Below are 17,038 nucleotides of genomic sequence, written 5' to 3' on the forward strand. Positions count from 1 at the left end.
CATGCTCAGTAAATGCTGCTGCATGTGAGGGGGGGTTCAAGTGTGATCAAGTAATAGATCAGACGTAGCCTTAGACTGTTAAGCTTAACCTCACTACTGGTTTCAATCTGATTTTTCAGGAAAATGAAAAAACTCTTGATATATTCAACATCACCATGGCGAGACAGCAGGCTGAGATGGAGGTGACTTTACTCATACAAACACTAGTCTGTATTTCCTAGACTGTTTAATTGCCTTAGGCTATGTTTTTCATAATGTCAGTCTCCGGTGCATGTTCACCAAGCAGCACATGTATGCGTTAAACACCGGCATTGTGCGTCTGACATATATACATAAACTATACATAGATGCCTCAGATTCAACCACTCCAAAGATCCAAGTTGTTAATGGAGCATCTATGTATATATATATGTCTATGGCTGACGCACGACACATGCAGTACTTTTGGTGAATTTAGTTTTGTGCATGCTTTGTATCCGGAAACTGACTTTATGATGAACAGAGGTCTTACGGTTATGGAACGACATGAGGGTGAGTAAGCGCTTTGGGTTTTAGAAAAGCACATTATAAATAAAATGTATTATTATTATTATTAATTCATGACAAAATGTTAATTCTTGGATGAACTACTGCTTTCAACTTAGTTGGTAACCATCTTTTGTCATTGCTTCTATAGGCCTCAAAGGCAGGCCTGCGAATATATCGTCCTGGGGTGAAAGTGGAGGAAGAGCAGTCACAGGGCTGGTTTGGCTGGATGTGGAGTTGGTCTGGAGACAGCGCTACACCAACTACAGATGTCAAAACAGGAGGTTTGTCTGTACTAGGTTCACTTTCTTAGTAAGACCTGCATGAAATCTCTTTCTACAAGAGAGAAATCCTGTAGATTTTTGTTAGAAATTTAACAAGTTTACATAGTTGTGTGCATCCTCTTTTTCTGCACTTTTATTGAATCATTTCGTCGTTCATTTCGCTAATGTTTACACCTATTAATAACTGTAAGTCAAGTTATTGCACAATATGTTCTTATATTATGATAGACTTTTGGATGTATGGATTTTTCTAGACAGCAGTCCCTCTCTTTTCCTCTCCGTCACACACACACATTCCTGCATGTGCACGAAAGAGTGAAAGTGAAAGAGGCCTATGCATTGTTTAAAGATAATTACAATATAAAATGTACTTTTTTCAGGTTTTGATGACTTGATGACTCCAGCAGAAAAAGCCAAACTATATGCTGCTATTGGATACAGCGAGACAGCCGTCAATCCTAACCTGCCAAAAAATGTTAGTGACAGTCAATCATAACACATTTAAATGATATCTGTTCGCAGTCAATAGATTGTATAGCTTTATATACATACGTCTCAAATATACATATTCACAAATATACAAAAAGTGCTAAACATCTCAGTCTCATAGAAATTCCTCTTTTAGAAATGTCAGCCAGAAAACAGCCCAATCTGAAAAAATGATGCTTATGAGATCACAGGCATCTAACTGCCCCTCCACTTTAAAATAATTGGCTACATTTTTTGAGTGGCAGCAAAGTCAGCCAATCGGTAATGAGATTGCAAGTTAAGCCAGTAGGGGGAGCCAAATAGGTGCAGAACCACTTGTTTAAAATCCCCCACCCTAATAGAGCTATCTGAGAGGGTTTTTTAGGACGCTTCTAAGGCATTACAGACCCAAACAAAATTTTTTTTGTCTACATGTCACATCACAGAACAAGGATAAATACTCTGTTCAATCATTTTATGTCACCTTTAAACTTCACAGACACATTCTAGGCACACCTCTGAGATTTATATAACATCTTGTAGAAATTGGCATAATATGTGCCCTTTAAAACATGCACAATTAGATGTCTGTGCTTTTAAATAAACCATCCACACTTATAACTGTTATTTGTATTTGCAGTTTGAGAGTATGAAGATCAATTTTCAGCTGCTCAACCTGTCGCTGTCGATCAAAGAGAGTCGAGAAAAGCCGGAGATAATCAAACTGTCCGTTATTGATCTTAAGGCCATGTTGGCGCAAAGACCTGCAGCTCAAGCGATAAAGTAACGTGATTTTTCTCCACTATCCCTTCTGTCTGTTAACATTGTGTTAAAGTATACCATTCAGTTTTATAATCACTGTACTCCAGTGTTATTGCCATTATAAGCTGTCTGGAAACACTGTCACAATCACATTCTGTTACCAAGGTAGAGTAACCCTAGCTGCGTTTCCACTTAAATTTTAGTTTTATTTCCTAAATGTCGAACAAACCTTTCTAAATTGCGAAATGTCCATTAACCGATGTTATGCGACTAAAACTTAATTTTGTTGTCTTGTGATAAGTCATTCTATGGCGATGGGTGTGTTCGACTTCATACGGCGCTGTGCGCACTGACATGCGGATGACATCAAAATACTATAAGAGCCCGAATCTCTCTCTTAAGGGGACCGCATACCCGCCGTTCTAAAAAAATCGAACACATTGTTTTCTATGAGTATTCGCAGACCGGCGCCGCCAGGTGGCGCCTGTCCACGCCGCCCAGCTGTGACTAGGAAGTTGCTCAAATCCCTGTCGCGCCACACAGCGCCACTCACATAGTTGAACATTAAATAACATCATATTTGTCCCAAATCATTAACGATTAACATTGGCTGCTAACGTATATTTTAAATTTTTAAGTAGACGCTATCTGACGAAGCTCGAGCTATTTAATGTGCATTTTCTGGTTTACGATACCTCTGAGTTGTCCTAGACGTGACGCGACGCTGAGCTGCCCGGCCGTTGCGACGCCCTTCAGGCGATTGGCAGTTCTTGTGACAGACGGCACATGAAGTCGAACATACATCTTCTGTTTTGACATTTCAATCAAACATAACGTGTCATGTTTAAAGAACGAGCATGTGATTTTTGCCTTGAATATACTCCATTATATTCAAATTGCCTGAAAAACCTCCTAACCCGAGTTTAAAAACATTTTTTTCGATTTATGTGCATCAATGCAAAATTGCTGTGTTTCCATTGGACGCATTTCTAATTTTGTTATTTTAATTTGCGCAATTTGAAGGGTAATGGATACGCAGCTAGTCAACTAGCTTGGTAACAGAGTTTGGCAGTAACAGAATTTACACTAATTCGGGGACACAGAAAATCATGATTTTCAGCTATATAAGACACTTTTTACATAAAACCTTTACAAATTGGTAACAAATGAATGTTAATGGTAGTGTGTAAAATGTGTTGTTCGTATTTCAGGGTCTCTGCCCAACTGTCATCTTTTGAAGTGTCCGGTCTTCCACGTGGCCAGAAGCCCCCCGTCCTGTTGTCACCTCGTCATGAGGCCGGGGCAAAGGATAAGACTCTCCTGAATCTCATGTTTGAGACCAATCCACTTGATGGACTTTCAGACCAGAAACTACACGTAGATTCTCGGCCACTTGAGATCATCTACGATGCTGTAAGTTTTTCTTACAGTAAACACCAGTGGTGCTTGGTCCTGCTTCTGGGTATTTACTTTTCTGAATATTTTGGTCTTACTGTAACATACAGGGTTCCCACGGGTCCTTGAAAGTTTGTGAATCTGGGCGGTAAAATTCAAGGCCCTGAGAAGTTTTTGAAAATATACATACATAGATACGGGGCATTGAAAGTGCTTGAATCTATTTTAAAATCCATATTATTCCCTGTGTAGTGTAGGATAATATCATAAAAATTCTAGACTTTTTAAGCACACATGTTAAACTGTTCACTTTAATTGCTTGTATCTTCTATATGCGAATGTTGATTCATACCAAAATGTTTTTTTGCATAGTTGTGTTTGACACATGAAAACGTCTCTTGTTACGTATGTAACTGTTGTTCCCTGAGAAGGGAACGATACACTGCGTCTCCCTTGCCATACTTCCTGCGTCCCTGTAACGCTTACTTTGGCAATATTTCAGATAGCGATATACTTCCTGGCTCCCGCGTTACCCTGTCTATGTCGTTAAGTCTCACCATTGGTTGAATTTGATATACACATTCAGACGCACTTACACCTGGAGGCGTCCCCAAAGTGTCACCGCAGTGATGCAGCACGAGTTCCCTCGAAAGGGAACTGTAACAATTTATCTTAAGAGTTAACACGATTCAACTTTGAAATGTGTTCCCAGATTTAGTCCTTGAATTTAAGGGTATTGCACCTGGAAAGTCCTTGAAAGGTCCTTGAATTTGAAGTTAACTAAGGTGTGGGAACCCTGAACATATCTACCTGTCATTTTTTCAAGTGTACTACTCACTACGAAGGGTGACCTTCCAGCACTAAAGCTGTTTTTGCTAGAGATGCACCAATATAAAAAAAAATTCACAGATACGCCAATTATCTGTGCCGATACTGATAGTTTGGTGGTTATATTAACTTGCATTAATTAAATAGTGGAAGATTACATTTTCTGAATGTTATTTATTCACACAATGATCATTAATATTGAACATTAAACTTGTGATGAAAACTCAAATTCATTGCATTTTTCTGTTGTCTTTTGATTGACAGGCTGTATTGGCCTATCAGTCGATAGTGGAAAAAAATTGCTTTTATTGTCCGATATATCGGTGCATCTCTTTTTACTGTAGTTTATCGTTTCAAGTTTTTAAAGATTTATTGTTAAAATGTAAATGTAACCTTGTAATGTGACCAGGGGATTCAATTTGACTGTGCGTTCTTATTTTAGATGACTGTAAACAGTTTGTCAGCTTTCTTCATGCCTCCGAAAGACCTGCAGCTGGATGAACTGACCAATGCCACCCTCATGAAGCTGGAGCAGTTCAGAGACAAGACCTCTACGGGTGTGTGTTTGTGTCATAGCCCTATATTTGCTGATAGAGGCCGTGCCCTTATAAATAATAGTGCAGATCGTCCAGTGAATGGATGGTATAGATCATGTATAACGATGATTTTAAACTTTACGGTACGGTATGCACCCTTAAGGCCGAAGTATAGTCCATTTTTTGTACATGTAGCACTGGATATTTTAAAACCACGCGTGCATTGAATGCGTAGGTCGCACATGCACCTACAAGAGTTTGTACTATGTAGTCCAGGACATGCATTGCATTTTGTCGCAATGTGCATGCGTTGAACGTCTATGCACACATACAAGTCTAAAAAACCATACTTTGCAAGGCTGTGCATTTGACTGTGTTAGCGTACAAGTAAAAAAAAAAACAATACTCTGGGCTTTAGTCTCAACGACACATCTATGGGCTGATATGTATTGTTGCAACAAAATTGAATTTAATCGGCTGGATTTTCTAATTGGTGGCAATAAGTTTTTTAAATTTGCAGATTGCCGATTTGTAACTGAACAATGCTGTTTACGGTTTGCAGGACTCATGTACATCATTGAAACTCAGAAGGTCCTCAATCTGAACATCAACCTCATGGCTTCATACGTCATTGTACCAGAGAACGGCTTTTATGACCCCAAACACAACCTTGCCATTCTGGATTTAGGTCATTTTCAGGTAAAAGCATGAGGTCATGAGACATTTTAAGCCTCCGTGCTGGCTTTTATAAGATTCGAGGTCACACTATGATGGATATGTTTGTCAGGTAAAAAGCATTTGTGCACGTGTCTTGTGTATAGATGTCCAGTAAGAGCAGAGCCGGACTCCCTCAGCTTTCCATAGGCAGCAGCACCATAGAGGACATCATGTCTAGAGCATATGACAGCTTTGATGTCCAGCTAAGCAGCTTACAGTTCCTCTACACCAAAGCAGGTACATACACCTAGTGAGAACACATTCATGCATGCTGTGTGTTGTATTAGGAGATAAGTCAGCTCAAACGTCATAAAAAGTATACTAATAAAATGTATACATTGAATGCACTGTAAGTTGCTTTAGGTAAAAGTAAATAAATGTAAATACAGGTGGTGACTGGAAGAGGGCGCGTCCGCTCAGACAATCATCCTTTCACATCCTGGAGCCTGTCGATCTGAAGGTGGTCTTCAGTCGAGCTATGGTGGTGACGGACCCCAGAATGCCCAAGTAAGAAAGAATTTATGTTGTATGTTTAATCCGTCTTAAGTTTAGCTTGTGTGTGTTTATCTATTTCTTAATGTGTGTATTTATAGGTTTAAGATTTTTGGTGAACTCCCTCTGCTGTCTCTGCGCATCTCTGATGATAAAGTGCGAGGTGTCCTGGCATTGCTCAGCAGCATTCCTCTTCCAGAGAGCCGCCCCGCCCCGACTAAAGCACCACAGGTCACACCCAAGGTAGAATAGCTTAAACAATAAGTGTGTATGTGTGTGTGAGGGTGTGTATGTGTGTTTCTAGACACACATGATTAAGACTGTCATTTTTTTTTTTTTTTGGAGGAGAACTAACAAACATACACAATACTTTACACATTACATAACATACTCATTAACACAGAAACAGATTATTTGCATTATAAGACAACATAGCTGTCAAGAGATTACACAGCTATCAGCGTTCCCACGGGTCATGGAATTTCTGGAATATCATGGAATTTTGAAGTCAGTAGTTTAATAAAGGGCAGTAATCCCTATTAAACCAAAGCAGTCTCATTAGGCATTCCGTTTTGATTCTCTTGTTAATGTGATGTCACATTGATAAAGCCCCACCCACAGCCATTGACTGACAGTCCTTCATTTCCATAGTTTCTCTCCTCAGTGAGTTTTATGCTGTCTGCCATATCTTAATAGGCAGATACTATTGTCTCAGACTGTATTCACAAAAATCAGATCTATTTTAACTGAAAGCGCTCACTGTCTGTTGGTAAGGGAGTGAGGAGCTGCAGCACATTTGCATTTAGGTACAGACACATAAAAATGTTGATCCCACCCAAAATTAAGACATGCTATAATAAATGATCTGTGGGGTATTTTGAGTTTAAACTTTACTGGCAAATTCTGAGCACACTTATATTACGTCTTGTAAAAATGGGGGCAATAGGTTCCCTTTAATTTAACCTCTTTCGTCCTTCAGGTCTCCAAGCGAGGGAACACGCCTCAGCTCACGCCTCGAAGACCAGCCATAGATGACCTGCGTGCATCCATCATATATGGCTCAGGTCAGACACCAACCCACAATGCATCACATACCTTTACAATACATACTGGGGCTCCAACTACTAATCGATAATGAATATAGTGTTAATGATGAATGTCATTGTCGAATAGTTTGGTCTTGCCCACTGCACCCTCTTCTAAAAATTGATTACAATGGTGGTTTTACAATAGTTCAAAACAAAAAACATAGTTAGTAAAACCATAGTTTTCAATGGTTTTCAGTACGCCAAAAAAAATAACATTCTTAATTTTTGTAAGGTTCATCGCAACAGCACCAGCTTACTCAGTTATAAAGACAGTGGGGCGATGGGAAAGTGATGTCTTATTTCTTGAATGCTATTTTCAAAATCGATTCGTTTTTCCAGCCCTAATTGTTCAAACACACTGAGTGGATTAAATACTGTGTGATGCAAAGATATTGAAAACGTTGATTTGTGCTCTGTGTAGTACTGTAAAGGGCCGTTCACAATATGGACGATGACTATAACTATTAAATGTTTTTTTTTAAGAATAGCGGAGTTCACACCAAAACTATAACAATAAAGATACACGCAGCAATATTGTTGGAATCACTTTTGGAGCGATTTTGAACGATAAACCATTTATAGCCAATTAAATCTATTCGAATTTTGTAAAAATGTATACGTATCATAAAAAGGTATCTAATGCTGTTACAGTTGCTGTGAAAATTAATTCCGTCAATAGATAAGATGATAGACTTTCGATAAAATTCATCGTGCTGAGGACATCCGCTGGTTGTAGCTGCTCTAAATGCAACAAGAGCAGCGTATTTAAATGTTCAATGACATGTAAACAATAGTTTTTAATCAAATGATATCTATACTTGTTAATGCCATTATGTCGACCCTCATGTCGGAAGAGCTCTGTTCATCTTCGGAACACAGTTTAAGATGTTTTATATTTAGTCCTAGAGCTTGTTGACCCTTCATTGAAAATCTACGTACGGTATACTGTCCATGTCCAGAAAGGTCATGGAAACATCATCAAAGTAGTCCATGTGACATCAGTGGGTCAATTAGAATGTGTTGAAGCATTGAAAATACATTTTGGTCCAAAAATAACATAAATGATGACTTAATTCAGCATTGTCTTCTCTTCCGCGTCTGTTGTGAAGTGCATCCTCGAGACTAAAGTCACGTGACTGCAGAGACGCGGATGACGTATGACGAGGCTGACGTGTTATCTGGTGCGCCCCAGCTGTTTTTTTTGTGCTCGGGCTTTGTTTACAGTCTGAGGGAGACGCACACTGTAAGTTTGAAGAAAAAAACTTCGCAAACATGTCTGAGGATAACACGTCATCCGTGTCACTGCAGTCGCGTGACCTTTTTAGTTATTTTTGGGTGAACTATCCCTTGAAAGGGAAATGACTTGCGCAAGTGCCGTGGCATGCAAGAGCGAATTACAAAGTTATCGTCATTGTCCGGTGGTCTGAACACTAATAACGTTATGGTTAAATTGTGAACGGCTCTTAAGTCTTATATTTCATCATTGTCATGTTTTTGTTTTTGTCAGATGAGGAATTATTCTTCGATGCTCCTAGTTCACCAGTAGAAGATTTGCCGTTCTTTGAGGCGTCATCTGACTCCCTGCAAATGTCTGCCGATAAAAGAATGTCTATGGTGCTAAAGGATCCCAAGAAGAACATGACAGAGTTCTCCATGAATTTTGAGATCAATAAGGTTTGCTCACGGCCTCTTAGGGTGCACTTATACCTAACCCAACCGAACGGTGCCGAGCGCGATTGTCCCCCTCCCTTATCCCCCAGAAGCATGCACTCACACTGTTTTTTGACCGATCCAAGCACTTTTTTGTCATTAGTATGTGATTGTTTTGAAGAAAACAGGAAGTAAAGTTTTTGTTTTTTTGAGTTGTTTGGTGCGTGATGACACGCAGCCCTCTCACGTGCCTATCATATTACTTAGTAGCGTGTGCAGCTCAGACATTCATGTAACCCTGCTGTGTGCATTTGCGATTACTGTACACTGCACACTCCACGCCTGAGCCCAAGTGAACCGCAGTTTGGTTGGGATAATGTAAGCGCTCCCTTACAAATCTGCTTTTTTGGAGTTAACATTTAAAACTGTCTGGTGGTTTAAGTTTACCTCAGGTCTTTCTTTGTTTTCCCCTCTAGCTTTCTGTTCAGTTGTGTCGCTTGTCGAAGGGACAGGAAGTGAGCGTCCTCCATCTGTTCATTGACGGTTTAGGGACTGAACTCAATCTTCGCACGTTTGATATGTCATCAAAAACCTTCCTAAAGGAGATCTGCCTTGAGTGTTCAGAGTACCTGGGTAAGTTCACTTTGCACTTGTTGCAATGCATTTTGGGATTGTCTTATTTTCCAAGGATGCATACAAAACGAGACCAAACTGATTTTTTTATCTAATATATGTGTTTCATTGTGTGAAGATTCGGAAGACAAGAAGGTTCACCTTATCACAACTTTGGACAATACTGAAGAAGATCTGCTCATGCTGGAATACATTAAGGTAGGCTTACGTTATTACATTTAAATGCCACCTTTTTTGGGTTCAGGAATGTCACACTAATTATCTGTTTTCTTTTTAGGCTGACAAAAATGCCCCTGATTTTAAAACTATGTATAAAAACACAGAGCAAATGATCAAGGTAAGCAGTTGATGTGACCGCCAAAGTTCATTATAATTTGATTATAACAAATTGACGTCATTATGGTATACCTGCTAGGTGAATTTCTCCTCGCTGGATGTACATCTGCACACCGAGGCGCTCCTCAACTCTATGAATTTCCTAAATAACCTCCTCCCACCTCTCAAGAAAGACGCACAGGGGGACCAGCCTCTCCCTACTATAGAGGAAGAGGAGGAGGAGGAAGAGGAGTCAAAAGTAGAGGAATCTGCTATCACCAAATCTGGTAACCCTACCCTCATTTTCATTATTTATGTGCTTTTCATGTCTTTTATTAATTCATCAACTCATTATTTCACTGGCTCTGTCTTCAGCCAGTAAGAAGTCAAAGTATGAGGATGTGGTGAATTTGCACATTCGAGCGGACATGAACTGTCTGAAGGTCTTCATAAGAGGAGAGAAAGCCCGAATCTCTGAGATCAGCATAGAAGGTAATACACACTTTTGCACATGCAAAGAGACACAAATAGGTTTCAATATGTAACGTCACGTTCCGTCTTCTTCATCAGGGCTGGTTTCTGAAGTTCAGATGATGAAGAAGTCAGTGGAGATTCTGGCTAACCTAAGAAACATTGTAATTCTGGATTGTGACAAAGAGGCTCTGTACAAAAAGGTAGTGCATGATATGTACCTATCAGTAGAATAAATAATAGTATGCACACTATATTCTTTGATTCAAAGTAATGTTTTAATATTTTAAGTAATATTTAATAGATCTATTATGATTCTATGTAGGCAGTGTCCATTGTAGACAAAGAGGTGTTTAAATTCCGCATGGTGAACCTTGTGGACGCAACCGAAGGCGACGCCTACATGGACATGCACATCGTGGACACTAGTGTAACACTATCTGTGGGCTGCATTCAGGTCATTTTCCTCAACAAGTTTGTGTCCTCAATACTGGTGAGTTCTCTCGTGTACCACTAGTATTGTAGCTTGGGTTGTGTGTTTTATTCCCAGTGAACACATGTATCTCAAATACACACATTTCTCTCAGACAGAAGGTAGTTAAGTAGTAATAATGTTGAGAAATCGATCCCCTATATAGCCAGCAACCATATCACCCTGTAGCCCAAGATTGGTTGCCCGGTAGGGTTGAGTCTGGTCAGTACTTGGATGGGAGATCTTTTGGGAAACCAGGTTGCTGCTGGTAGAGGGGGAGCTCACCTTGTGGTCTGCGTTGGTCCTGTGTGGGACACTATACTGTCAGAAAGCACCATCCTTTGGATGAGATGTTAAACAGAGGTCCTGACTCTGTGATCTTTAAAAATCCCAGCCTTTCGAAAAAGAGTAGGGGTGTGCCCCCGGCATTCTGGCCAAGTTTGCCCTTTGACCTCCTAATTATCCCCATATATACTGATTGTCTATATCACTCTGATTCCTTTTCACTAATAAGCTGATGTGTGTGGGTGGGCGTTCTGGTACAATATGGCTACAGTTGAATCATCCAGGTGGATGCTGCACACATTGGTAGTGGTTAAGGAGAATCCCCCTTTTATAAAACGCTTTGAGTGCTTTTGCAAAAATAAATGTAAATATAAATTATGAATTTAATTAATTAATTAATGAATTAATTATTATTATTATTATTATTATTGTTTTTATTATAGCAACTATAAATTGGAAAGTGTGGAGGGCCTAAAACTAAACCTTGTGGGACGCACATGATATCAATCCATTAAATTATAATTTTTTCAATAGAATGTTTTCCACCTGATTGTCAGTAAATTAAGAGTTTCGTTGCAAAACGAGAGAACCACCGTTTTTTTAATTGTTCAGAAATCAAATTTTTTGGTTGTGCATTCCAATTAATTTCAATTCAACTGCAGTTGGTTTGTTTTGATTTAAACCTTCATAACTTAAAAAATACAGCTGAGTAGCACCATAAAACTAAATAATAACATGATAACATGATAATAAACATGTTTTGACAAAAATTTAAAAAAAATGGATTTATCTAGTTTTGCAAAGAAACTCTTCAAATATTGTTTGCAACAGCTGAATAAGATGTTTAAATTGCATTTAATGTGTATCATATTTGGATTTTTACCTTTCTGATGGTCTGTCTTCTCTTTTACCTTATCTTTTCCCTATTCAGGCATTCGTTAACAATTTTCAGGAAGCAAAAAACGCTTTAGCAGAGGTGACGGCTCAGGCAGCAGAGAAAGCTGCAACAGGGGTCCTGGAGCTGGCAGAGAGAAGCACACGAATCTCCCTGGATGTGAATATCAAAGCCCCAGTTGTCTTCCTGCCACAATCTTCTGTTTCCCACAATGTCATTGTGGCAGATCTGGGTTTAGTAACTGTGAAGAACCACTTTGAGATCGTCTCCTCTCCGACCCACACCAAGATCCCACCTGTGATGGACATCATGGCTGTGGGACTTAGTGATCTTAAGATGTTCAGGTAGGGAGGTTGTATTTTTTAATTAAAACAATATAGTATTTCAAATGTTACTTAAAATATTTGCTCAGTGGTGGAGTTTATTATGTTTATTCCTCAGAACCACCTTTAGCGATGGAAAATTTAAGGATGAGATTCAGTTGCTTAAACCGGTTAATATGGACCTGTCAATCAAACGAAATCTCTCCGCCTCCTGGTATCATAGCATTCCTGACATACAGATCAATGCACATCTAAAACCCACGAGTGTAAGTGTTTGTGATCCTTTATGTCATTGTGTGTGTGTGTTTTATCAGATATGCAGATAATATTGTGTTGTGTTTGTGTTTCGTGTAGCTGATCTTGAGTCAGGAGGATCTGACTATAGTTTTGAAAACTCTAAGTGAGAATCTCTCAGAGTCTTCTGATGTTCCTCAAGCTCCATCCAGCTCTGATAAAGCAGACACGTTGTCCACTAAGGACTCTCAGGGATCGTCAGGTAAACGTATGCAAAGATTTTAAATTTTTCCCCATCACTTTTAAAAACTAGCATTTAATCCTGGTGTATCCCAGTTTAGTAAAGATCTCTTAAAGTTGTTGAAGAGTTTTTCAATGCTTTATTTTGTTGTAGGGAACACGGTTGTGACGGCAGCAGTGGTGGAGGGCCAGAAACCAGGCAAACTGAAAACCACTTTGAAACTGGACTTTAAGTTTGACTCCATGACCCTGGTCCTGTACAGCCCAAATGCCAACGAGGTACTTAAATACTAAAAAGAGTGTAGTAATGATAATATGGTTTTAAAAGCAGGAGTCAAATAATTTTTGGTTGTAGATCTGTTTGCAGGACTCACGTGATGAGAGTTTTAAGTTGGCAGAGTTCAAGTTGGGCACCATCTCCACTTCAGTCCACATGTATTCTGATAGCTCAATGAAAGCTTCCCTCAAACTCACAAACTGTCTGCTGGACGATAAAAGACAGAGAGCGAAAATGATCACATCCAGGTTAATCTCGCACAGCTCTTATCTCACACAGGAGATTATTGCTAATAAATGATCATTACCTTTATCTTCTCCTTTTACTACTTCTTTGCTTTAGGATGATGGCCATGCGTCAGGGCAGGGAAGACAATGTGATGGTTGACGTGAGTTATAGGCAAGGCCGGGACGGCACCAATCTGGACACTTTGATTCAGGACTTCTACCTGTGTGCCAGCATGGAGTTTTTGCTCACGGTAGCTGATATCTTTCTTAAAGCTATGGCAGATGGCTTCTCTGGTCCTCCAAAGACCAACAAACAGCCGGCCAGTTCATCTAAAGAGATAGGTTAGTGATTACGACGTCTTTTCGATTTACTTCTTCTATTTAAATAATTGGTATAATCTTTTCTGAGCATTAGTTTTTCAGAGTCTTGATTTGATCAAATCTGTTATTGATCTCTCTGTATTATTTAGCAGTTCCCGCTCAACCAGTGGTAGCCAAGACTGAGATGAAAGTTGTGGTAAAGAATCCTGAAATCGTTTTCGTGGCCGACCTCACGCGCGCTGATGCCCCGGCTCTTGTTGTGACGACCCAGTGCGAGCTGCTGATGAAGAGCGAGCCCAGTGGACAGTCGATGACGGCGGGCGTATCGGATCTAAAGGTGGTGGCGTGTCCGTTCTTGAGGGAGAAGCGCGAGAACAACGTGACGACGGTGCTTCAGCCCTGCGAGGTTTTCTTCCAGAGTAGCCAATCATCTACTCAACCTCAGACCATCGAACTGTCCATCAGCTCGCTCACACTTAAGGTGAGGCTGTGAGCATGAGATTTCACTTTAAGGTCACAATGAAACGGAAGTAGCGATTGTCTTATTTTCCCCATCATGACAAAGTGAAACAACTTAGTTTCCTCATTGTATATCCGAGTGTAACGGCTTTCGAAATGATAAAAGATAGGGCAGGACTCGAATTCGTAAAGGGAGGACGTTTTTAAGGGGGGTAGGAGATTTGCATTTTTGATTAAAGATTATGAGGGCGCATGAATTTAAAAAAAATTATGAAGCTCACAGATAAGTCGTTTGTAAAAAAATATATTTATATTTATTTAAAAAAAAATATGTTTTTAATTTCAATTTCATTGACTTTAAACTAATCGGTTTCCACTTTATTAGTGGAGATACATTTTTAGAAATGGGTATTACTAGTGTTGTTGGCCAATTCACCTTTTTTGCTTCATTTATATTAGTGCATTTTCATTTTAATACACGTTAAAATTAAAATGATCATAATTAATTTATATGTTCTCATCAGTGGCGAAAATGTTTATCGTAGTACTCAGGGTTTAAATTGGACCGGGGCTGTCCGGGGCTAAGCTCCGGCACATAGGCTAAAGGTCTCGCTCTGCTCGTGCCAGTGTACCCGCTGTGCTTGTGCGTGTGTACTCGCTACGCTGGTGCGTGTGCACTGACGCGAAGGGAATAATGTGTTTCCATTCATTATGGGGCATACGCACCAACGCAAGTTCAACGATTTGCGCGAGTAGATTACATACAAAGTCAATGCAAAGACGCAATCAGACGCGTCCTCGCACGGGGCGATGCAAATGACGCGAATTGGGCGGCGCAATTGCCGCGGAAACACGCGCTTTTCCTTTTAAACGCGTCTTCGCGCAAGTTATGCAACTCGAGCGAAAAAAACTCAGGAACTTCAAGAACGCGCTTTCACACAGGATCATTTGACATTGTAGAGACAAGAGAGAGAGCGTGAGAGAGAGAGAGAGAGAGAGAGAGAGAGAGAGAGAGAGAGGTAATAATGGTGCCCACGTCGAGGAAACTTAATAGAAGACTAGAAACGTGTTAAGGACTAAAGTATGTATGTCACTCATCTAATTACAGTATGTTAACTGGATAACACTGCATATAACTCATTGTATAGTTTAATACATTTATGTATTTTGATTACACAAATCAAACCTTACGATTGTTTTAGCTGCTGACCAGCATAGGGAATCTCTATGGCTAATTTATTAGACATGTTGATGATACAGTACTGTGTGTTGTACCTTTTCTTGTTAATTTAATCTTTTTGGGTAGCTATCTTATGCATATAGAATTATTCAAGGAGGTTGATTCCTTTTACTTCATTTAAAGTTTGATCAATTGTGCATAATGACATGTGCAACAAATGGATATAGGGTGTCAAACTCATAGATTTGCATAATTTAAAATTCAGACACTCTTTATAAAATATTTGTGGTCAATCTCTGGCACAGATTTAAAGTTGAAACTTATCAAATCCTATCAGAGGTCCAGAATGTCATTAAAACACACCAGTGGCTTTGCTGTCATCAGTATTAAACATGTTACCCCTTAAAGTACCCTCCCCGCCGGCCCCCCCACATAACAAATCCCAATTTAACCCCTGGTAGTACTCATGCTCTTGTTTTGGGTGTTTGTGTCATGCATACACACACAATGTGAACAGCTGAGCAAAGCCTGTATTTTTAAAGGTCACCTAATATGGTATTTTTTCAAGATTGTAATATTAGTATTCCCAGAATGTGTCTGTAAAGTTTCATTTTTGGGTGTGCAGGAAAAAAGTGCCGTTTTTCTGTATCCGTCTCTTTAAATGCAAATGAGCCACTGAGTCCCTCCCTTTTTACTGTTATCTATTGTATAGTGAAAACATACACCGTTTTGAATAAAAAATCACTGTTCTTCATCGTTCATAATAAACGTGCGGTAATGAATTATGCAAAGAAGATTTAAAATAGAAAATATGATCTAACTGCAGTCTTTGGACGATTGTGGGTGGGGCTTGTGCAAAGTGACATCAGTTTGTTCAGAAATCACCAACAGCATGTCCCATGAGACTGTTAAAGGGTTAGTTTACCCCAAAATTAAAATGTTATCATAAATCACTTACCCATGTGTCCTTCCAAGTCTTTCGATTGTCTTCACAACACATTTTTGGATATTTTTACTGAAAACCGGGAGGCTTGTGTCTATCCCATAGACTGCAGTTGAATTTTTTTACAATCAAGCCCAGAAAAAAATGAAAGACCTCGCCAAAAAGGCCCATGTGCCATCAGTAGTTCAATAATAATATTATAAAGCGATGAGAACACTTTTGTGGGCAAAGAAAACAAAACAAACGATTTTATTAAACAATTTGTTCTCCTCCTTGGTCGTTCACGACCAGACCTAAAAAAAATTTAAAGTTATATTTTAAGGGCTTTTATGCCTTTATTTGGATAGCTTAGTAGAGAGATGAAAGGAAAGTGTTGGGTGGGGATAAGGGAGCACAATCGGCAAAGGGCCACAGAGGCGGCAATCGAACTTGGGTCGCACTGGCGCTATATCTCAGCGCTCTAACCATGGGGCTATCAGCCTATTAGGTGACCTTTAAGAGGACCTCATATCAAAAATACTCTAAAAGTAAAGAATATACCCTATTTTATGCTCTTTCTTGTCATAGATAAAATCCATAACCTGTCTTTTCTATATTCCAAAGGTTTCTCCCATCATCATAAACACTGTCATCACCATTCAGTCAGCACTAAGCCCTGCAGCCGAGACCCCGGAGGAGTTGAAAAGCCCCGTGCCTTATGATCTGTGGGAACCCCGTAGCCTACAAGACTTGAAGCTCTGGTTTCTGGAGGAGGAGGGAGAAGAAGACACCCGCTCCGTCATTCCTCTCATTCCACAGGGAGAATCTATGAATATGAACATCGGCTCTATCTGTCTGACGCTGGAGGCTGGCGTGGGCCATCGTACCGTGCCCATGCTTCTGGCCAAAGCCTCGTTCCAGGGAGATGTGAAGAACTGGAGCACTCTTATAAACCTTCACTGTCATCTGGACCTGGAGGTCAGATCTTAATGTCGTACTTGAAGGACCGTAGCACACTTGTTTATTCAGGGACATTAGA

At 39.8% G+C, this 17,038-nt stretch overlaps 1 protein-coding gene across 6 annotated transcripts in view; it reads left to right on the forward strand.

Moving 5' to 3' along the window:
• Positions 1-17,038, forward strand: part of vps13a (vacuolar protein sorting 13 homolog A) — a 60,940-nt gene that overhangs the window by 8,913 nt on the left and 34,989 nt on the right. For 2 of the 6 annotated variants that reach the window (XM_073867572.1, XM_073867573.1), the window contains exons 14-40: positions 120-182; positions 677-809; positions 1,190-1,284; positions 1,918-2,060; positions 3,251-3,452; positions 4,705-4,819; positions 5,361-5,497; positions 5,620-5,752; positions 5,905-6,022; positions 6,109-6,250; positions 6,987-7,071; positions 8,603-8,769; positions 9,222-9,378; positions 9,497-9,576; positions 9,656-9,715; positions 9,794-9,980; positions 10,069-10,185; positions 10,264-10,367; positions 10,490-10,657; positions 11,853-12,160; positions 12,258-12,405; positions 12,494-12,641; positions 12,768-12,892; positions 12,969-13,138; positions 13,233-13,459; positions 13,591-13,919; positions 16,624-16,977. In XM_073867572.1, the coding sequence (XP_073723673.1) occupies positions 120-182; positions 677-809; positions 1,190-1,284; positions 1,918-2,060; positions 3,251-3,452; positions 4,705-4,819; positions 5,361-5,497; positions 5,620-5,752; positions 5,905-6,022; positions 6,109-6,250; positions 6,987-7,071; positions 8,603-8,769; positions 9,222-9,378; positions 9,497-9,576; positions 9,656-9,715; positions 9,794-9,980; positions 10,069-10,185; positions 10,264-10,367; positions 10,490-10,657; positions 11,853-12,160; positions 12,258-12,405; positions 12,494-12,641; positions 12,768-12,892; positions 12,969-13,138; positions 13,233-13,459; positions 13,591-13,919; positions 16,624-16,977 (4,215 nt within the window). Of the gene's footprint in view, positions 1-119; positions 183-676; positions 810-1,189; positions 1,285-1,917; positions 2,061-3,250; positions 3,453-4,704; positions 4,820-5,360; positions 5,498-5,619; positions 5,753-5,904; positions 6,023-6,108; positions 6,251-6,986; positions 7,072-8,602; positions 8,770-9,221; positions 9,379-9,496; positions 9,577-9,655; positions 9,716-9,793; positions 9,981-10,068; positions 10,186-10,263; positions 10,368-10,489; positions 10,658-11,852; positions 12,161-12,257; positions 12,406-12,493; positions 12,642-12,767; positions 12,893-12,968; positions 13,139-13,232; positions 13,460-13,587; positions 13,920-16,623; positions 16,978-17,038 lie in introns of all 6 variants that reach the window. The other 4 variants (XM_073867569.1, XM_073867571.1, XM_073867568.1 and 1 more) reach the window with 3 other exon arrangements.

The sequence above is a fragment of the Misgurnus anguillicaudatus genome, chromosome 5, assembly GCF_027580225.2.
Source record: "Misgurnus anguillicaudatus chromosome 5, ASM2758022v2, whole genome shotgun sequence".
NCBI classification, from domain to species: Eukaryota; Metazoa; Chordata; class Actinopteri; order Cypriniformes; family Cobitidae; genus Misgurnus; species Misgurnus anguillicaudatus.